This window comes from Theropithecus gelada, chromosome 11, assembly GCF_003255815.1.
Source record: "Theropithecus gelada isolate Dixy chromosome 11, Tgel_1.0, whole genome shotgun sequence".
Taxonomy (NCBI): Eukaryota; Metazoa; Chordata; class Mammalia; order Primates; family Cercopithecidae; genus Theropithecus; species Theropithecus gelada.
Window position 1 is genome coordinate 96,160,337 of NC_037679.1, and position 22,354 is coordinate 96,182,690.

The window sequence follows — 22,354 nt, forward strand, 5'->3', positions numbered from 1 at the left end:
CCAGGGTGGAGTGCTGTGGCACAATCTCGGCTTTCTGCAACCTCTGCCTCCCGGGTTCAAAGAATTCTGCTGCCTCATCCTCCCGAGTAGTTGTGACTACAGGCATGCACCACTGCGTCCGACTAATTTTTGTGTTTTCAGTAGAGACAAGGTTTCACCATGTTGGTCAGGCTGGTCTCAAACTCCTGACCTCAGGTAATCTGCCTGCCTCAGTCTCCCAAAGTGCTGGAATTATAGGCGTGAGCCATTGCGACTGCCTTTAAGTATCATGTCTACTTTTAAAGCTTTTAACAACATTATAAACTGCTTGAAGACCTATAATGCACACCAGTATTCACCTTCGATGTTTCCCTTATGCTCTCTCATAATAGGCCTTTAATAAATATTAATCAGATGAATGAATTTCAGCTTTCAAAGGTAATCTTTATAAATTTCTCATAAAATCACTTTTTTAACTTGACCCCAAAGGGGTAGAACATCAAAACAAACAGAATATTTGTTTCTCTTCAGGAACTTCATTTTCAAATGCTGAATATCTAAAACGGATTGATATATGTTAGAGAGAATCTTTTTTTACAGTCTATATACTGAAAAGATTTTCAAAACAGAAAGAGACATTATACAGGAATGTAGACTGTATTTTGTGTTGTGTTTATTAGGTTTTGCCAGCACCATAGCAAATACACTTTATAAAATAGAGTAAACAAATATCTACAGATAATTCTGCCAACAGAGCCTCTTTTGATAAAACAGGGAGCTCCAAAGAAGTACAGGTCCATGTTTCAACTAGATTTAGATTTGATACTTGCTAGGTCAACTGTCTACATTTTTGGGTGGAAGACAAAGTCTTTCTTGCATAAGCCATTTATTGAGTTTGCCTGACATATACCAATTCTAAATGATACAGTTATGTGGAGGTGGCGGGGGGATCTTTCTCTGTAGCTCTGATGAAGATTTCTAAATTGATATGGTCAGATAGATTAAGGTCTGTGGGGTTGATTTTACCAGCTTGAGAGTATTGCATGGGCTTTGGAATAAGGCTGATGCATTCAAATCTCAGTCCCAGCTTTTCTGCTTTCTAGCTGTTGGCTGAACTTTTTAGATGATTTTTCGTATAGAGAATGGGATCATTCCCTAGTCAGAGGCTGAGCAGGAAGAAAGAGGGCCCTTGTCAGGGAAACTATTGGGCTTTAAAAAACAATTTCAGTTTCAGTAAGGATGTGAGTGTGTGTGTGTGTGTGTGTGTGTGTGTTTCAAAGAGCTGCCATGCCGGGCGCGGAGGCTCACGCCTGTAATCCCAGCACTTTGGGAGGCCGAGACGGGCGGATCACAAGGTCAGGAGATCGAGACCATCCTGGCTAACACGGTGAAACCCCGTCTCTACTAAAAAATACAAAAAACTAGCCGGGCGAGTTGGCGGGCGCCTGTAGTCCCAGCTACTCGGGAGGCTGAGGCAGGAGAATGGCGTAAACCCGGAAGGCGGAGCTTACAGTGAGCTGAGATCCGGCCACTGCACTCCAGCCTGGGGACAGAGCCAGACTCTGTCTCAAAAAAAAAAAAAAAAAAAAAGAGCTGCCATTAAGAAATATGTGAAAGGCCGGGTGCGGTGGCTCACGCCTTGTCATCCCAGCACTTTGAGAGGTCGAGGTGGGCAGATCACCTGAGGTCAGGAGTTTGATACCAGGCTGGCCAACATGGTGAAACCCCATCTCTACTGAAAATACAAAAAAATTGGCCGGGCGTGGTGGCTCGTGCCTGTAATCCTGGCACTTTGGGAGGCTGAGGTTGGTGGATCACTTGAGGTCAGAAGTTGGAGACCAGTCTGACTAACATGGTGAAACCCCATCTCTACTAAAAATACAAAAATTAACCCGGCATAGTGGCAGGCGCCTGTAATCCCAGCTACTCAGGAGGCTGAGGCAGGAGAATCGCTTGAACCCAGGAGGCGGAGTTTGCAGTGAGCTGAGATCCCACCATCGCACTCCAGCTTGGGCGACAGACTGAGGCTCCGTCTCAAAAAAAAAAAAAAAAAAAAAAGATTAACCAAGTGTGGTGGTGGACACATGTAATCCCAGCTACTTGGGAGACTGAGGCAGGAGAATGACTTGAACCTAGGAGGCAGAGGTTGCAGTGAGCTGAGATTGCACCACTGCACTCCAGCCTGGGTGACAGAGCAAGACTCAGTTTCAGAAAGAAAGAAAGAAAGAAAGAAGGAAAGAAGGAAAGAAGGAAAGAAAGAGAAAGGAAGAAAGGAAGGAAAGAAGGAAGGAAGGAAGGAAGGAAGGAAGGAAGGAAGGAAGGAAGGAAGGAAGGAAGGAAGGAAGGAAGGAAGGAAGGAAGGAAGAAATATGTGATAGATACAAAAATCCTCAATAAAATAGTAGCAAACCAAATTCAACAACACATCAAAAAGATTCTACACCATGACCAAGTGGGATTTATCCTTTGGAGTGATTTAACACATACAGATCAATCAATGTGCTATGTCATATTAAAAACCACATGATCATGTCAAGAGATGTAGAAGCATTTGACAAACTTCAACACTCATTCATGGTAGAAAAAAATTCATCAAAATAGGTATAGAAGGAAATTCCTCAGCACAATAACGCCATTTACGAAAAGCACACAGCTAACATCAAAATTAATGGAAAAGCTGAAAACTTTTCCTCTAAGATCTGGGACAAGGCAAGGATGCCCACTGTTGCCACTTCTTTTCAACATAATGCTGGAAGTGCTAGCAAGAACAATCACACAAGAAAAATAAGAGGCATCCAAATTTGAGAGGATGAAGTAAAATTATTTCTCTTTGTAAATGACATAATTCTGTATGTAGAAAACAAAAGAGTCCACACACAAAAAAAGATTAGAACTAATAAATTCAGTAAAGTTGCAGGATTAAAAAACCAACATACAAAAATTAGTTGCATTTATTTACGAGAACAAAGATCTACCCAAAAAGAAAATCAAGAAAACAATTTCATTTATGACAGCATCAAAAATAATACAATAGTTAGGAATAAACTTAACCAAGGAGGTGACAGATATATACACTGAAACTTATAAAACATTGATGAAAGAAATTGAAGACAATGACAAATAAGTGGAACGATATCCTGTGTTCATGGATTAGAAGAGTTAATATTGTTAAAATATCTATACGGGCCTGGCACAGTGGCTCACACCTATAATTCCAACACTTTGGGAGGCCAAGGCAGACGGATCACATGAACCCAGGAGTTCGAGACCAGCCTGAGCAGCATGGCAAAACCCCATCTCTACAAAAAATACAAAAATTAGCTAGGCATGGTGGCACATACTTGTAGTCCCAGCTACTCAGGAGGCTGAGGTGGGAGGATCACCTGAGCCCAGGAAATCAAGGCTGTAGAGAGCCATGATCATGCCACTGCACTCCAGCCTGCACTCCACTCCTTCAAAAAAAAAAAGTTTATACTAAAAAAGGGACATAGAGATTAAATGATTAAACACAATTCCTATCAAAATTCCATTTTCCAAAGAAATAAACAATTCTAAAATTTGTATGGAACAAAAGACCCTGAATACACAAATCAATCTTGAGAAAGAAGAACAAAGTTACAGGCAGCATACTTTCTGATTTCAAATTATATCACAAAACTATGGTAGTCAAACTGCATGGTACTGGCATACAAACAGACATGTAGACTAATGTAAGAGAATAGAAAGATCCCTAATAAACTCCAGCATACAAAGTCAACTAATTTTCTTTGTGTGTGTGCATGTGTGTGTGCGTGTGTGCGTGTTTGAGACAGAGTCTCTGTTGCCTGTCCTGGAGTGCAGTGGCATGATCTCAGCTCACTGTAACCCGCACCTCCCAGGTTCAAGTGATTCTCCTGCCTCAGCCTCACAAGTAGGTGGGATTACAGGTGTGAGCCACCATGCCTGATTAATTTTTGTGCTTTTAGTACAGATGGGGTTTCACCATGTTGGCCAAGCTGGTCTTGAACTCCTGACCTCAAGTGATCCACCCACCTTGGCCTCCCAAAGTGTTGGAAATACAGGCGTAAGTCACCACACCCAGCAGGTCAACTAATTTTCAACAGGGGCACCAAGAATACACAGTGGGGAAAGGATAGTCTCTTCAATAAATTGTGTTAGAAAACTGATATCCACATGCAAAAGAATGAAATTGATCCCTTATCTTACACCATACACCAAAATCAACTAAAATGAATTAAGGACTTAAATAAGGCCTGAAACCAAAAAACTACTGGAAGAAAATGGGGGTGGGAATGGGCAGCTTCTTGACATTGGCCTTGGCAATGATGTTTCTGGCTATGACACCGAAAGAACAGGCAACAAAAGCAAAAATAAAAAGCAGGACTAAATCAAACTGAAAAGCTTCTGCACAGCAAAGAAAACAGTCATCAAAATGAAAAGCCAACCTATAGGTTAGAAGAAAATGGTTGCTAATCATATATTTGATGAAAGGGTTAATGTCTGGCCAGGTGCAGTGGCTAATGCATATAATTCCAGCACTTTGGGAAGCTGAGGCAGGAGGATCACTTGAGCCAAGGAGTTTAAGGCCAGTCTGGGCAACAAAGAGAGGCCTCTATCTCTACAAAAAAAGTATAAAAATCATCTGGGCATGGTGGCTTGTGTCTGTAGTCCCAGCTACTCAGGAGGCTGAGGCAGGAGGATTGCTTGAGCCTGGGAGGTCAAGGCTGCAGTGAGCTGTGATTGCATCACGGAACTCCAGCCTGGGTGACAGAGCGAGACACTGTTTCAAAAAGGAAAAAAAAAAAGGTGAACAGGGATTTAATATCCAAAATATATAAGGAATTCATACAACTTAGTACCAAAACAAAAATGTCAACCTAAAATAATCAAAAGGGTCAGAATCTAATTTAAATAAAGTTTATTCAAGGACAAAGTTTGAAGATAGTCCATTAAGAACACCAGCTCCAAGGAAATGGAGTCAGTGTTCTGAACTAGGGAAGTTAAAGTATCATTTATACAGGTAGAGACACAGGAGTTTATGCATAATTACAACATTTTTCATACAAGGTTGGTGCATAGTTATAACAATTTGATTGATTATAGGCAGTGTTTCTTTTTGGGAAGGGTACATATAGCATCTTTTGCAGAGGGTGTAATAGTCATATGTTTTCTGTCATCTGATCTAAGCAAAGCAAGACAATAAAGGAGAAGTTAATCTATAATAAGGGTCATTAATTAACAAGGCAAGAGGTTTTTGTCCTTGACGTCATTTAATTTTCTCTAGTTACTATACAGTACAAGAAAAATAAGGAAGTGGGTTAGTCTATAACTTGAGAAGCAGATGTTGCAACCATATGTGACTCAGAACACAGTTACATCTCTCTCAAGACTTACAGTGTTTCTGGGGGTCCAACAGCTTTTTAAAATTGTTTTGAGATGGAGTTTCACTCTTGTCACCCAGGCTGGAGTATAATGGCGTGATCTCGGCTTACTGCAATCTCCGCCTCCTGGGTTCAAGCAATTCTGCCTCAGCCTCTCGAGTAGCTGGGATTACAGGTACGCGCCACCATGCCCAGCTAATTTTTGTATGTTTAGTAGAGACGATGTTTCACCACATTGGCCAGGCTGGTCTCGAACTCCTGACCTCAAGTGATCCGCCCACCTCAGCCTCCCGAAGTGCTGAGATTACAGGCGTGAGCCACCGTGCCTGGTCCACAAACAGCTTTTAAATCATATTTATTCTCACATAAATAACCCAATTAAAAATGGACAAAGGACCTGAATAGACACTTGTCAAAAGAAGACATATAATTGTCCAAGTGTGTGAAAATGTAATCATGAGGGAAATACAAATCAAAATCACAATGAGATATCATCTCTGTGAAAGAATAAGAATAATATATATTTGGTCTCTGCCCCTGGTTCGTGGCCCAGAGTTCCTAAAGCCCTGAGAATCTCTTGAGTGATAAGAGCATCTGACATAGAGCTTTTGAACAGCTTGGGATTTCTGGATGACAGGAGTATATTTTGTTCTAATGAGATGACTCCCGATAAGCTCTAGAAGAGGTGCCAGTCCCCGGAAAGACCAAGTAATGACTAGAAGCTTAGAATTTTCAGCCCCACTCCCCGTTCTCCCGAGAGAAGAGAGGGGCTGGGAATAGAGTTCATAATTAATCGTGCCTACATGACCAAGGCTCCATGAAAATCCCTGAACTGTGGAGTTCAAAGAGCTTCTGAGCTGGTAAATATATCTGTGTAGCGGGAGGGTGGCACACCCCAAGTCTAGGGGAAGGAAGCTTCTGTGCTCAGACCCCTCCCGTTCTTACCCTCTGTACTTTCATCTGGCTGTTCATATGTATCTTTTTTTTTTTTTTTTTTTTTTTTTTTTTTTTTTTTTTTGAGATGGAGTCTCGCTCTGTAGCCCAGGCTGGAGTGCAGTGGCCGGATCTCAGCTCACTGCAAGCTCCGCCTCCCGGGTTCACGCCATTCTCCGGCCTCAGCCTCCCGAGTAGCTGGGACTACAGGCGCCCGCCACCTCGCCCGGCTAGTTTTTTGTATTTCTTAGTAGAGACGGGGTTTCACCGTGTTAGCCAGGATGGTCTCGATCTCCTGACCTCGTGATCCACCCGTCTCGGCCTCCCAGAGTGCTGGGATTACAGGCTTGAGCCACCGCGCCCGGCCTCTTTTTTTTTTTTTTTGAGACAGAATCTCACTCTGTCACCCAGGCTGGAGTACAGTGGTGCAATCTCAGCTGACTGCAACCTCTGCCTCCTAAGTTCAAGCGATTCTCATGCCTCAGCCTCCTGAGTAGCTGGGACTACAGGGGTGAGCCACCATGCCCAACTAATTTTTGTGTTTTTTTAGTAGAGATGGAAGTTTCATCATGCTGGCCAGGCTGGTCTCGAACTCCTGGTCTGAAGTGATCCACTTACCTTACCCTTCTGGAGTGCTGGGATTACAGGCATGAGCCACCACACCTGGCCTGTATGCTATATTATATGCTTCATTAACATAATAAACTGGCAAAAGTTAAGTAAGTGTTTCCCCAAGTTTGTTAAGCCAGCGTATCAAATTAATGGAACGCAAGGCGTGGCTTGTAGGAACCCCTAAGCCGGTTGATCAGAAGTACAGGTCACAACCTGAAATTTGAGATTGGCATCTGAAGTGGGGGCCATCTTGTGGCACAGACCCACCATCTGTGAGGACTGATGCTATCTCTAGGTAGATAGTGCCAGAACTGAATTAAATTATAGAACACACAATTGGTGTGCCCTGGAAAACTGCTTGGTGCTTGGGAAAAGACCAGCACACATCTGGTGTCAGAAGGGCTGTGTTGAGTGGTATGTGAATGTGGAAGAAAAAATGTCAGTTTTTCCTATCATACTTTTTTTTTTTTTTTTTTTTTTTAAAGATGCAGTCTCACTCTGTCGCCCAGGCTGGAGTGCAGTGGCACAATCTCTGCTCACTGCAACCTCCACCTCCCGGGTTCAAGCAATTCTCCTGCCTCAGCCTCCCGAGTAGCTGGGATTACAGTCGCCTGCCATCATACCTGGCTATTTTTTTTTTTTTTAAGTAGAGATGGGGTTTCACTATGTTGGCCAGGCTGATGTCGAACTTCTGACCTCAGGTGATCCGCCTGCCTCGGCCTCCCAAAGTGCTGGGATTACAGGCGTGAGCCACCGTGCCTGGCCCCTATTATATGCTTTTGGTTTCGCATTTTACATTTTTATTTTTTCCTATCTCATAACCTCACACCTGTTAGAATGGCTGCTACCAGAAAGACAAAAGAAAACACGTGTTGGTGAGAATGTGGAGCAAAAGGAGCCTTTGTACACTGTTGGTGGGAATGTAAGTTGGCACAGCCGTTATAGGGAACAGTATGGATGTTTCTCAAAAAAAAACTAAAAATAGAACTACTATGCGATCCTCAAAACTTTTAATACAGAACTACCATATTGAGTAATCCTGCTTCTGGGTAAACACCCAAAGAAAATGAAATCAGTGCCTTGAAGAGATATCTCCCATGTCCACTCCTGCACTATTCACAATAGCCAAGATACGGAGACAACGTAAGTGTCTGTTGACAGATGAATGGATCAAGAAAATGTGATATATATATATATATATAAAAAAGAATAAGAATATTATTCCGCTTTAAAAAAGGAGATCTTGCCATTTGCAACAACATTGATAAATCTGGAGGACATTATGCTTGGTGAAATAAGTCAGAAACAGAAAGAAAAATACTGCATAATCTCACTTATAGGCGTAATCCTAAAAAGTTGAATACATAGAAGCAGAAAGTAAAATGGTGAACCAGCCACAGTGGCTCATGCCTGTAATCTCAGCACTTTAGGAGGCCGAGGTGGGTGGATCACTTGAGGTCAGGAGTTTGAGACCAGCCTGGCCAACATGGTGAAAACCCTGTCTCTGCTAAAAATACAAAAATCAGCTGGGCGTGGTGGTGCATGCTTGAAATTCCAGCTAATTGGGAGGCTGAGGCAGGAGAATTGTTTGAACCTGGGAGGCAGAGGTTGCAGTGAGCCAAGATCTCGCAATTGCACTCTAGGCTGGGCAACAGAGACTCCGTCTCCAAAAAAAAAAAAAAAAAAAAAAGAAAGAAAGTAAAATGGTGGTTACTAGGTATGGGGAGGTAGGGAAAATGGGAAGACATTGCTCAAATGGTACAAAGTTGCAGTTATACAGGATTAATAAGTCTAGCGATCTATTGCACAACATGATGACTGTAGTTAAAAAATACTATATTGGGCCAGGCCAGTGGTTCACACCTGTAATCACAGCACTTTGGCTGAGATGGGAGGATTGTTTGAGCCCAGGAGTTGAAGACCCAAATAAGCAACATAGTGAGACCCTCTCTGTACAAAAAAAATTTTTTAAAAAATAGCCCAGGGTGGTGGTGTGCACCTGTGGTCTCAGCTACTCGGGAGGCTGAGGTGGGAGGACTGTTTGAGCCCAGGAGGTCAAGGCTGCAGTGAACCAAGATCATGCCACTGCACACCAGCCTGGGTAACAGAGTGAGGCTCTGTCTCAAAAAGAAAAAATTGTATACTGGAAATTTTCTAAGACAGTAGATTTCAGGTGCAGTAACCACACACACTTGCACATACAAGGTTATTATGTGAGGAGAGGGATAAGTTAATTAGCTTGACTGTAGTAATCCTTTCATTATGGATATCAAAACACCATGTTATGCACCTTAAATCTATGCCATTTTTATTTAAAACAATAAAACAACCCAATTGTGTGTACCTGTGTGTAATTCTCTTGACAAATGGGTGAAAATATGATAAAAGCCCAACTCACATCTGAGGATACAACTTAAAGGGATCTGATTTCAAACGCCTGCACCTTCCAGTGGACACTGCGATGAATTTGGAGTCTCCATTCTGCTCCTTGATCAACTGTCCTATAGAACTGAGAGTGCCAAAGGCAACTACCATCTACTATCTTTGCTGGTGCCCTGAGGAATTTTTTCAGCAATAGTAATTTAGACAAGGCCAGGTGCAGTGGCTCACACCTGTAATCCCAGCACTTTGGAAGACTGAGGTGGGCAGATCACTTGAGCCCAGGAGTTCAAGACCAGCCTGATCAACATGGAAAGGCCCTATCTCTAAAGAAAAATACAAAAATGAGCTGAGTGTGGTGGCACATGCCTGTAGTCTCAGCTCCTCGGGAGGCTGAGGCAGAAGTGTCACTTGAGCCCAGGAGGTCAAGGCCTGCAGTAAGCCGTGTTCACGCCACTGTATTCCAGCCTGGGTGACACAGAGAGACTCTGCCTCAAAATAGTAATGATTATAATTATATAATTATTAGAAATAATTATAATTAATTATTTCGAATCTCATGGCTAATTAAAAAATAATTTAAACAGATTATTTTACTTGTCTTTAGTTTACTGAGGAGTGTATTTTAAGTGATAAGTACTAAAGAGAAAAATAATTTAGAGGATGTGGGCAAGGGAGTGTCAGAATGGTGAGATCTGGTTGATATTTTAGATATGGTGACTAGGACAAATCTCAAATACCAGAGAGTATTTGAATAAGGACGTAAAATACATGACAGTGTAAGCCACAACCATACACAAAAAAATAACTTTTCAGCAGAGAGACCCTCAAGGGCAGAGGAAGGAGTGTGTGCTCTTTGTGTGAGCAAGGGAGAAAGTGGAGGCACATGCAGCCAGAGGGATGAAGCAGAGCAGATGGTAGCGGGGCTTGTGGGCCATCTCAGGCTGCTGGCCTGTATTGAGAGAATGGGAAGCCATGGAGGGTTATGACAGGGGAGTGACATGACCTTAAATGTTCCAGAATGAATACTCTAGTTGCTGTGTGGAGATCAGACTATAATCGAAGAAGGGGAAGGCAGAAAGGCCAGTTGGGAGGCAAAATGTAATAATCCAGTTTGCTTGGACCTGGAGGTGGTGGTGAGAAGTGATCAGTTTGTGAATATATTCTGGAAGCAGAGATAACAGGATTTGCTAATGGAGTGTGCATGGGATTTAAAAGAAAGAGGGGAGTTGAGAGACACTCTGCCCAGGTTTTGCCAAGCAATTGGAAGAATACTGCTGTTAATTGAGATGGGAAAGATGGCAAGAAGTGCAGGTAAGGCAGAGAAGAGGGGTTCTGTTTTAGACAGGCTGGAGGTGCTCAGCCATCCAAATGGAGATTCTGAGAGGAAAGCTGGACACCCTTGTCTTGAGTTGAAGGAAGCGGTCTGATAGATTTGGCTGTGTCACCACCCAAATCTCATCTTGAATTGTTCCCACAATTCCCACTTGTCATGGGAGGGACCCAGTAGGAGGCAGACAAATCACGGGGGTGGGTCTTTCCCATGTTGTTCTTGTGATAGTGAACACGGCTCACAAGAGCTGATGGTTTTATAAAGGGAGTTCCCCTGCATAAGCTCTCTCTTGCCTGCCACCATGTAAGATGTCCCTTGCTTTTCTGCCATGATTGTGAGGCCTCCCCAGCCATGTGGAACTGTGAGTCAATTAAACCTCTTTCCTTTATACATTCCCCAGTCTCAGGCATGTCTTTATCAGCAGTGTGGGAACAGACAAATACATGGTCCAAGCTAGCGCTATTGATTTGAAAATCATCAAGGTATAGATGGTATCAAAGCCTTGAGGCAGAGATCCTAGCTGCATTGCTTACCATTGCATCCCTAGCACTTGGCATAGTTTCCATCACACAGTAGCCATTAAGTATCTACTCAGTGAATAAATAGAATGCATATGGGCTACAGTAGGAGAGAGAAAGAAAACCTTTAATAGACCAAGTTCTATGCGAGCACAAAATTGAAGTCTTTTATTTGAAGATCTTAGCCTGTTTTCCAAATTCAATGTAGTCAATTAGACACTGATTCTGTCTGGTGAAATAAGCATTTTTGTATTTTGGGGGACTGCTGCTGCTTCCGACTCCAAATTAAGGATTTTTTTTTTTTTTTTTTCTAAAAAAGATGGCTCATGCAAAAATCATTCTTTGGTGTAAATATCTAGTCTTCAAGCAATTCTTGTAATGCAATCAGAAAGAAAAAATTCCATGGTTTGGGAGGGAAAATTTTTGTGTTCTAAATTCTGTATAACTGAGTTCATTTGCTTAACTGCAAAGCAGGAACTGTTAGTGGCTGTCTCTACTGAGTTCAGAGATAGTGTGAGACTATGGGGGAATAGAGGCTTTTTAAGTGCTCTTTAACACAACAACACAAGAAGCTATTTAAATGCTCTTTAAGGTATTTACATAAATATTACTATTATCATTGTGCTTTTATTTTGTGTTATCATGATTACAATTTAAGTGTCTGCTGCTACTGCCTCTTGATCTTTGCTAGCTATGGAGCATGGACTGGACTTTCAGAGCAGCAGCCCTAAAGGAACCTAAACATTAAGCAGAGCTGCCCTCAATCGTTTAACCTGTGTGACTCTGTCTATGACAGCCCCACCCACCCATCTTCACTGGATCCAAATCAGGAGCAAGGCCGTTGGGGTACCTGGTGGGGGTGATGCTGTCAGGGGAGGAGCCCAAAAGGGCAAGCTCAAATTTGAATGTGAAGGGCCAATGCACTGTCAGACTGAGGCAGAGAACCATCATTCATTGAAGCAAGATTTTTCTGGCCTGAGACTTTCAGGGAGCCAAGAAAGACACTCTGGACACGGCTATGGACAGGTAAAGAGGCAGTCTCCTCATGGGTGATTGCACTGGCCTTCCTCTCAGAGCAAATCTGAGTAATGAGACTGGTAGCTATCCCTTTCTCTCATATAACTGTCTGACTGATAAGATCAGCTTGATCAATATGCATATATATATTTTTGATCTGTCTCCTTTTGTTCTATTCAGATCTTATATGCTGTCAGCCAATTCTTTCTGTTTCAGACTTCTCTCGATTTCTCTCTTTTTCATGTGGCAGAAGAAGTAGTGTGTACAATGTACTGATTCGTCCTGAGATTTGTACCATGGTTGAAACTAATTTATGGTAAGAATATGAACATAGCAAATCTTTAGAGACTCAAATCATGAAAAGGTAATAGCAGTACTGTACTAAAAATGGTAGTGTCAATTTTCATAATAATTTTGTACATATTCAACAATAAAACAACTTGAAGACACACTTTCCTAGGGAGACGTTACTGAAATAATTTAGCTATAGTAAGACAATTTGTAATTTTAGAAATGCCATACATTTTAAATTAATTGCTTGAAAGTCACTTTGATTATGTCCATTACAAGGAGAAAAATTCATTCAAGCAAGTTATTTAATGTTAAAGGACTAATTGTTAGGCAGTTAATGGCACTTTTACTATTAACTAATCTTTCCATTTGCTCAGACATAGCTTAACTTACCTCTCAGGTGTGAATTTGGTTAAGGTCCTCACAATGTTTTTATTTGCAGTTTTTGATCAGTTAATATCATAGAACTTACTCTATTCCTACCTTTATGATTACTATGAATGTATGAGAATAATGCCTAATCCTTATACTTTACCTCAATTTAATTCCTTTATAAAGAACGTGCATTACATAATTAAGATTTTTTAAAAATATATTTTTTTGTAGAGACAGGGTCTTAGACCAGCCCAGGCTGGTCTCTAAGTCCTGGCCTCAAGCAATCCTCCTGCCTGGGCCTCCTAAAGTGTTGGAATTACAGACATGAGCCATCACATTCAATATACAGAATAAAGATTTTTAATGGAGGACTTAATATCCTTCAGAAAATTTTCTTGAGGGCAAACAATATCAAATGTCTCCTCAGTTTACAGTGAGATTTTGAAAACAAGTCTGAGGTATAGGTCCTTGTGAAGGGTCCACTGGAAATACTTGTTCAAAGTAAAATGCAAAGCAAAGGTAAACTCAGCAGTTGAAATTCAGAGAAAGAAAAGGAGACAAGATGAAATTCAACAGGACGAAAGAGTGATTAATATCATCATTAAAGAGGAGAGTATCTGTAGAGCTCAGCAGTGATGGCAAAATGACTTGGTCAGGCTTATTTTTAACCCGCTTGTTTCTGGTTTGCACGGCTGGGGATGCAGCTAGGGTTCTGCTTCAGGGGGCACAGCTGTCCAGGCAGCTGTCAGCCTGCAGGCTTGAAACACTCCTTCGGCAAAGTGCTTCCTACCCCGGAGAGAAATGACCAGAACAGGGAGCTGGAAACAGGCCCCTAACCAGAGAAGGGAAGTAATGGATCAACAAAGTTAACTAGCAGGTTAGGATCATGCGATTCATTTCGCTCTGACTGGTAACATGTGACAGAAACAGTGCAGGCCTATGGCATTTTCATGTAGAGTAGGACCCAAAAACCCACCCGAAGTCCATTATCTGTGCCACATCCTTCTTATCTAGACTTCCAGGACACTTTTTCTTCCTTGTGATAAGGCTCTCTATCTCTCTACATACACACACACACCCCACCAACCAAGGTGCATGTAAAAAGAGGTAGTTTCCTTTGCCTTTCTCATCTATACAGCTCAGGAGGGTAAGTTAAATAGAAAAGGGATTTATTGGTAAGAGATGATGCTTAATTAACCCTGGGCCTCAAAGAGAGAATTGCTTTTCTTTTTCTTCTGTACTTATTAAGCACCTATTATGTGTTGAGCTTATATATACAAAGGGTTATTATATGCTAATATAGTAATAGTAATGGTGGTTGGTACTATGGTAATTACCATAATAATTATTATCCTTTTAAAATAAAGCTAATTATTATTGTATCTTTTTTAGTATTCATTTTATGTTTCTCATGTTTTTTATTTTTTTAAAGACAATCTCACCGTGTTACCCAGGCTGGAGTGCAGTGGTGTAATCATAGCTTATCTGCGGTCTTGAACTCCTGGGCTCAAGCAATCCTCCTGCCTTGGCCTCCCAAAGTGTTGGGATACAGTCATGAGCCACTGCATCTGGCCTAGTATCCATTTAGATCAAAATATGCATTTTTAATTTTAAAATAATATGGCTAATTTTTACCTTACATAATGTGTATACTGGTAATAAAGCCAGTTTGCTGCCTAAGGTGTAAAGTGCTTTCCAATAAGCTTCATGTACGTGGGGGGAGACATTTAAATTGAAACAGATGGCCGGGGGTGGTGGCTCACCCCTGTAATCCCAGCACTTTGGGAGGCTGAGGTGGGTGGATCGCTTGAGCCCAGGCAGCCTGAGCAACATAGCAAAACCCTGTTTCTATAAAAAAATACAAAAATTAGCTGGACATGGTGGCATGTGCGTGTGGTCCCAGCTACTAGGAGGCCGAGGCAGGAGAATCTGGAACCCAGGAGGTCAAGGCTGCACTGAGCAATGCTTGCGCCACTACACTCCAGCCTGGGTGACAGGACTAGACCTTGCCTCAAAAAAATAATAAGAAAAATGAAAAATAAATGGAAACAACTACAAAGAGCTGTTGTCCTAGATGATCTCCTTAGTTAGGCTGATATTTTGGTATTTAACTTTTAACGTCAGGGTCTATCACTGGCACTACATTACTAAAATATCAATTCTCAATGTATATCCACACAAAGACTGGTACATGAATGTTCATAGTACCTTTATTCACAAAACCCTGAAGTAGAGACTATCCAAATATCCACCACCAAGCGAACAAATAAACAACATGTGCTATATCCATGCAATAGAATACCACTCTGCAGGACAAAGGAAGAAGGTACTTCGGGATGAATCCCAAAGTCATGACGCTAAATGAAAGAAGTCAGACACGAAGGAGGAGATAATGTATGCTATACGAAATTCTAGAAAATGAAAGTAACTTATAGTTACAGAAAGCAAATCAGGGCAGGCATAGTGGCTCACACTTATAATCCCAGCACTTTGAGAGTCCAAGTGGGAGGATTGCTAGAAATCAGGAGTTTAAGACCAGCCTGGGCAACACAGTGAAACTCCATTCTCCATAAAAAGAGGAAAAAAAGAAAGCAAATCAGTGGTTGCCCTGTGGGGAGGGGAAGGACTGCAAAGGGGGAGGAAGAAGCTCTGGTGGGGTGAGGGTGGTGATTCGGGTTCTGTATCCTGACTGTGGTAGCAGTTTGGGGTGTTTACACCCAAAAATATTCGTAGAATTATGCATCTGAAATGGTTGAAGTTTACTGTATGTAAATTATACCTCAATGTAAGAAAAAATAATGAGTAAGAAAAGTTTCAATTCTCTTGCCAGCAAACGTTATTCAAATTCCTGAGCCCTTTACTTCGCAAATTCTCTGCACTTCTGCCCCGTACCATTAGGTGACAGCACTAGCTCCACAAATTGGATAAATGCATTTCTGGAAAAGACTAGGGACAAAATCCAGGCACCATTGTGCTTTCATATCAACCATGCTGTACAGCTTGTGTTGCTGTTTGCAGCTGCAATGGGGACTCTTGATTTCTTTAAAGAAACTTGGGTTACCAGAGTATTTCCACAAATGCTATTCAAGTTAGTGCTTATGATATGCAAGACACTGTGCTAGGAGCCAGAAACCAAAGAGGAGGAGAAATCAGTCATTATGTGGGAACAGCATAGCAAGATATTTGGATTATTTTGCTTAGTTAAAAAAGCAGCAGAGTATAAAATCACACATGCTATCAGTATAATCCAAATTATGTAAATATATGCCTGTAGAAAGACTAGAGGAATAAACATAAGAATCTTCACAGTCATTGTCATTAGACACTATGTCTAATTATCATTATTAGACACTGGTATTCGAGATTTCAAAAATCTTTAATATTTTAAAATTTAGAGTTCTTCTATTTTTCCATAGTATTCAAGTTTGACAATGATCAAATATTACTCTTTCTTTTTTTTTTCTTGAGGTGGAGTTTTGGTCTTATTGCCCATGCTGGAGTGGAATGGCGTGACCGTAGCTAACTGCAACCTCCGCCTCCTGGGTTCAAGCAATTCTGTCGCCTCAGCCTCCTGGGTAGCTGGGATTACAGGCGCCCGCCACCACACTTGGCTAATGCTTGTATTTTTAGTAGAAATGGGGTTTCACCATGTTGGCCAGGCTGGTCTCGAACTCTTGACTTCAGGTGATCCACCTGCCTCGGCCTCCCAAAGTGCTGGGATTACAGGTGTGAGCCACCATGCCCAGCCAAGTGTTGCTCTTATACATTAAAAAACAGGTGTGAGCCACTGCACCCAGCCAGGTATTACTCTTATACATTAAAAAATAGGCCGGTGGAGTGGCTCACGCCTATAATCCCAGCACTTTGGGAGGCCAAGGTGAGCAGATCACCTGAAGTCAGGAGTTCGAGGCCAGTCTGGCCAAGATGGTGAAACACCGTCTCTACTAAAAATACAAACATTACCTGGGCACGGGGGTGGGTGCCTGTAATCCCAGCTACACAGGAGGCTGAGGTGGGAGGATCTGCTGAGCCTGGGAGATTTGCCTGAGCCTGGGAGGTTGAGGCTACAATAAGCCAAGATCATGCCAGTGTACTTCAGCCTGGGTGACAAAGTGAGACCTTATCTCAAAAAAAAAAAAAAAAAAAAAAAAAATTAAAAAAAGAAATTTAGATTGAGGTCCAACTGTAAAAAGTGGCCTAAACACCACATCAAAGAGTTTGGAGTTTATTCTGTGGGCAGAAGAGAACCATCGGGGGTCTTCAGCATGGGAATGGCATGGTGCACCTGGGTTTTTGTGAGATCATGGTGCTGACAGTGTGAGAATGTTATTTTGGAGGGACTGGAGGCAGAGAGACCAGTTAAAAGGCCAGCACAACAGATAAGGAGGAAGAAAATGGGGGCTTGGACCGAAGCAGAGAACCGCAGACAGAGAAGGTACCAATTCAAGATATATTGGGGGGGTTTGAATCAGCACATTTAGATGATGAATTAAATATGAGGACCGAGGAAGAAGAAATGAGTCAAGGATGCTAACCTGCTTACCTGAGGTGGCAAAGGAGAGGCAGTTTAGGACAGGGGGCAGTTGAGGAATATCGTTTTGATCATTTTGAGTTTGAGGTACAAGTTGGACACTTAGATAAAGACTGGTGGGGAAATCTGAAAATATAATTATGGGACTGAGGAACAAGTTTTTTATTTTTTGTTTTGTTTTCTTGTTGAAGAACAAATTTAATTGTAATTCCAAGTCATCAGCATCTAGGAGACAGTGGCAGGAGGTGACCGTCTTGTGGGTAAGGGTTTGGGGTCCTTGATGAGTATCTCTCAATTGGCCTTAAATATAAGCAGGAAAAGGAGTTTATGATGGATTCCAGGCTCAACAGGACTTAGTAGGGCTCAGGCATCCAGCAGAGGAAGCCAGAGCATCTTCTTTGGTTTAGCCCAAGTAACGACTTCTTTAAAAAGCTGAAGGCAAATCTAGAGTGATCAGATAATAAACTGTACTCTTGCATTTTCTCTCCCTCCTCTCACCCACAGCCTCTTGATGAACCGGAGGAAGTTTCTTTACCACTTCAAAAATGTCCGCTGGGCTAAGGGTCGGCATGAGACCTACCTGTGCTATGTAGTGAAGAGGCGGGACAGTGCTACTTCCTTTTCACTGGACTTTGGTCATCTTCGCAATAAGGTATCAAAGTCGGCTTTGCAAGCAGTCTAATGGTCAACTGTAAGTGCTTTTAGAGCCACCTGCTGATGGTATTACTTCCATCCTTTTTTGGCACTCGTGTCTCTATTACATTCCTCAAATCCTTTTTTTCTTTCTTTTTCCATGTCCATGCACCCATATTAGACATGGCCCAAAATATGTGATTTAATTCCTCCCCAGTAATGCTGGGCACCCTAATGCCACACTTTCCTTCAATGCCAAGAACAACTGCTCCCAAAATTTTTACCCGCTTTCCTCAGCCTCTGAATTGCCTTTGAGATTAATTAAGCTAAAATCATTTTTATTTGGGAGAATATTATCAGCTTGTTCAAGCAAAAATTTTAAATGTGAAAAACAAATTGTGTCTTAAGCATTTTTGAAGATTAAGGAAGAAGAATTTGGGAAAAAATTAACAGTGGCTCAATTCTGTTTTCCAAATGATTTCTTTTCCCTCCTGTTCACATGGATCATAGACCAGTGAATACATTCAACATGGTGATCCCCAGAAAACTCAGAAGCCTCAGCTGATTGACGAATTAAACTGATCTTTCAGCTACCCGAGAGAATTACATTTCCAAGAGACTTCTTCACCAAAATCCAGATGGGTTTACATAAACTTCTGCCCGTGGGTATCTCCTTTCTCCTAACATGCTGTGACGTCTGGACTTGGTGGAATCTCAGGGAAGCATCCATGGGGTGGAAGGTCATCATATGGTTCATTGTTTGATGGTTATATTACCATGCAATTTTCTTTGCCTACATTTGTATTGGGTACATGCCAGTCTCCTTCCTATCTGGTGACATGACACATTCTATTTCAGAAGGCTTTGGTTTTACCAAGCACTTTCATTTACCTTTCGTGGCAGTGCCTAGTACTTCTCTTACAACACCCATCTGTCTGCTTTACCAAAATCTATTTCCGCTTTTCAGATCCTCATAAACTGTCCTACCTCTACCTAGTGGTCCAGGTATATTTCCACAATGTTACATCAACAGGCACTTGCAGCCATTTTCCTTCTCAAAAGGTGCAAAAAGCAACTTCATAAACACAAATTAAATCTTCGGTGAGACAGTGTGACACTGGTTCCTCCAAACTCAGCGCACTTCATCTTCCTCATTCCGCAAAAACCCATAGCCTTCCTTCACTCTGCAGGACTAGTGCAGCCAAGGGTTCAGCTCTACCTACTGGTGTGCTCTTCCGAGCAAGTTGCTTAGCCTCTCTGTAACACAAGGACGGTAGCTCCTAGCATCCCCAAAGATCATTGTAGGAGACAATGACTAAGGCTACCAGAGCCGCAAGAAAAGTCAGTGAATGTTAGCGGGGTCTTCTCTGTCTCCCCAGTCCGGCTGCCACGTGGAATTGCTCTTCCTCCGCTACATCTCGGACTGGGACCTAGACCCTGGCAGGTGCTACCGCGTCACCTGGTTCACCTCCTGGAGCCCCTGCTACGACTGTGCCCGACATGTGGCCGACTTTCTGCGAGGGAACCCCAACCTCAGTCTGAGGATCTTCACCGCGCGCCTCTACTTCTGCGAGGACCGCAAGGCTGAGCCTGAGGGGCTGAGGCGGTTGCACCGCGCCGGGGTGCAAATAGCCATCATGACCTTCAAAGGTGCGAAAGGGCCTTCCGCGCAGGCGCAGTGCAGCAGCCCTCATTCGGGATTGCGATGCAGAACGAATGAGTCAGTGGGGAAGCACCAGGGGAAGAAGTGGGCGGGGATTCTGGGTCACCTTTGGAGCCGAAATTAAAGGTTACAAGTAGAGAAAAGAGTAAATGGCTCAGACCCAAGGCCCTGAGGAAATGAGAAAATGGGGCCAGGTTGCTTTCTTTTCCCTCGATTTGGAACCTGAACTGTCTTCTACCACCACATCCCCGCCTTTTTTTCTTTCTTTCTTTCTTTTTTTTTTTAAAGATTATTTTTACTGCTGGAATACTTTTGTAGAAAATCGTGAAAGAACTTTCAAAGCCTGGGAAGGGTTGCATGAAAATTCAGTTCGTCTCTCCAGACAGCTTCGGCGCATCCTTTTGGTAAGGGGCTTCCTTGCTTTTTAAATTTCTTTTCTTTCTCTGTAGTCTTTTTTGGAGCTTCGTATATTTCTTATATTTTCTTATTGTTTAATCACTCTCAGTTTTCATCTGATGAAAACTTTATTGCTTCTCCACATCAGCTTTTTCTTCTGCTCTTTCACCATTCAGAGCCCTCTGCTAAGGTTCCTTTTCCCTCCCTTTTCTTTCTTTTGTTGTTTCACATTTTTAAATTTCCGTCTATCCCCAGTGTTTCCTGCCTGGTCAGAATTCTTTTCTCCTTTTTTTAAAGAAAACCAAAAACACAAAACAAAACAAAACAAAACAAAAAATCCCCAAAAACTCTTTCCCAATTTACTTTCTTCCAAAATGTTAGAAAGCCATCCATTCAGTTTAGAAGCCTCTCAGGCCCCACCAACCTCCAACTGGGTTTTGAAGCCATTCACTCAATTTGCCCCTCTCTTTCTCTACAGCCCCTGTATGAGGTTGATGACTTACGAGACGCATTTCGTACCTTGGGACTTTGATAGCAACTTCCAAGAATGTCACACACGATGAAATATTTCTGCTGAAGACAGTGGATATAAAACAATCCTTCAAGTCTTCTCTGTTTTTCTTCTTCAACTCTCATTTTCTTAGAGTTTAGAGAAAAAATATTTATATACGACTCTTTAAAAAGATCTATGTCTTGAAAATAGAGAAGGAACACAGGCCTGACCAGGGACATGCTGCAATTGGTGCAGTTTTGAATGCAACATTGTCCCCTACTGGGAATAACAGAAGTGCAGGACCTGGGAGCATCCTAAAGTGTCAACGCTTTTCTATGACTTTTAGGTGGGATGAGAGCAGAAGGTAGATCCTAGAAAGCATGGTGAGAGGATCAAAAGTTTTTATATCAACATCCTTTATTATTTGACTCATTTGAGTTAACAATGGTGTTAGTGATAGATTTTTCTATTCTTTTCCCTTGATGTTTACTTTCAAGTAACACAAACTCCTCCATCAGGCCATGATCTATAGAACCTCCTAATGAGAGTATCTGGGTGATTGTGATCCCAAACCATCTCTCCAAAGCATTAATATCCAATCATGTGCTGTATGTTTTAATCAGCAGAAGCATGTTTTTATGTTTGTATAAAAGAAGATTGTTATGGGTGGGGATGGAGGTATAGACCATGCATGGTCACCTTCAAGCTATTTTAATAAAGGATCTTAAAATGGGCAGGAGAACTGTGAACAAGACACCCTAATAATGGGTTGATGGCTGATGTAGCAAATCTTCTGGAAACACAAACTCTTTTAAGGAAGTCCCTAATTTAGAAATACCCACAAACTTCATATATCATTATTAGCAAACAATTGGAAGGAAGTCCCTTGAATGTTGGGAAGAGGAAAATCTATTGGCTCTCCTGGGTCTCTTAATGTCAGAAATGCCAATCAGGTCAAGGTTTGCTACTTTTTGTATGTGTGTGATGCTTCTCCCAAAGGTATATTAACTATATAAGAGAGTTGTGACAAAACAGAATGACAAAGCTGCGAATGATAAAACACACGCTTATAGTTCTAGCTGCTTGGGAGATTGAGGAGGGAGGATGACTTGAAGACAGGTGTTCAAGGCCAGCCTGGGCAACATAGCAAGACCTTGTTCCTTCAAAAAAGAAAAAAAAAAAAAGAGAGAGAGAGGGCCGGGCGTGGTGGCTCATGCCTGTAATCCCAGCACTTTGGGAGGCCGAGCTGGGTGGATCACCTGTGGTCAGGAGTTTGAGACCAGCCTGGCCAACATGGCAAAACCCCGTCTCTACTAAAACTACAAAAATTAGCCAGGCATGGTAGCAGGTGCCTGTAATCCCAGCTACTTGGGAGGCTGAGGCAGGAGAATCGCTTGAACCCAGGAGGTGGAGGTCACAGTGAGCCGAGATCGTGCCATTGCACTCCAGCCTGGGTGTTAAGAGCAAGACTCTATATTTAAAAAAAAGAAAGAAAGGGGGAAAAAAAAGAGAGAGAGAGAAAGAGAACAATATTTGGGAGAGAAGGATGGGAAAGCATTGCAAGGAAATTGTGCTTTATCCAACAAAATGTAAGGAGCCAATAAGGGATCCCTATTTATCTCAATTTGGTGTCTATTTGTCCCTAACAACTGTTTTTGATAGTGAGAAAAATATTCAGAATAACTATATCCGTGTGCAGTTATTACCTAGCAACCCTTGCAGTGAAGATGAACAGATCCATAGGAAAACTTGTATACACAGCTGTCTTATTTTAATCTTATTGTACATAAGTTTGTAAAAAAGTTAAATATTAAAAATTG

General features: G+C 42.0%; 1 protein-coding gene across 2 annotated transcripts; it reads left to right on the forward strand.

Moving 5' to 3' along the window:
- Positions 1–12,030: 12,030 nt before the first annotated feature.
- On the forward strand, positions 12,031–21,716 carry AICDA (activation induced cytidine deaminase). Of its 2 annotated transcripts, none has more exons than XM_025402363.1 (5): positions 12,031–12,161; positions 17,854–18,001; positions 19,362–19,632; positions 19,934–20,049; positions 20,520–21,716. In XM_025402363.1, the coding sequence occupies exons 1-5, from the start codon at positions 12,154–12,156 to the stop codon at positions 20,571–20,573; spliced, it is 597 nt and encodes a 198-aa protein (XP_025258148.1). In that variant the 5' UTR covers positions 12,031–12,153; the 3' UTR covers positions 20,574–21,716. The 2 variants fall into 2 exon arrangements, with proteins under 2 accessions (XP_025258148.1, XP_025258149.1); XM_025402364.1 differs by having other exon boundaries at positions 19,964–20,049.
- Positions 21,717–22,354: the final 638 nt, after the last annotated feature.

What these genes read in the sequence shown, in the direction of transcription:
- AICDA (XM_025402363.1), top strand. An exon ending in AGCCATCATGACCTTCAAAG is followed by an intron (nt 19,633 to 19,933) that starts GTGCGAAAGGGC and finishes TTTTTTTTAAAG; the next exon opens with ATTATTTTTACTGCTGGAAT. An exon ending in AGCTTCGGCGCATCCTTTTG is followed by an intron (nt 20,050 to 20,519) that starts GTAAGGGGCTTC and finishes CTTTCTCTACAG; the next exon opens with CCCCTGTATGAGGTTGATGA.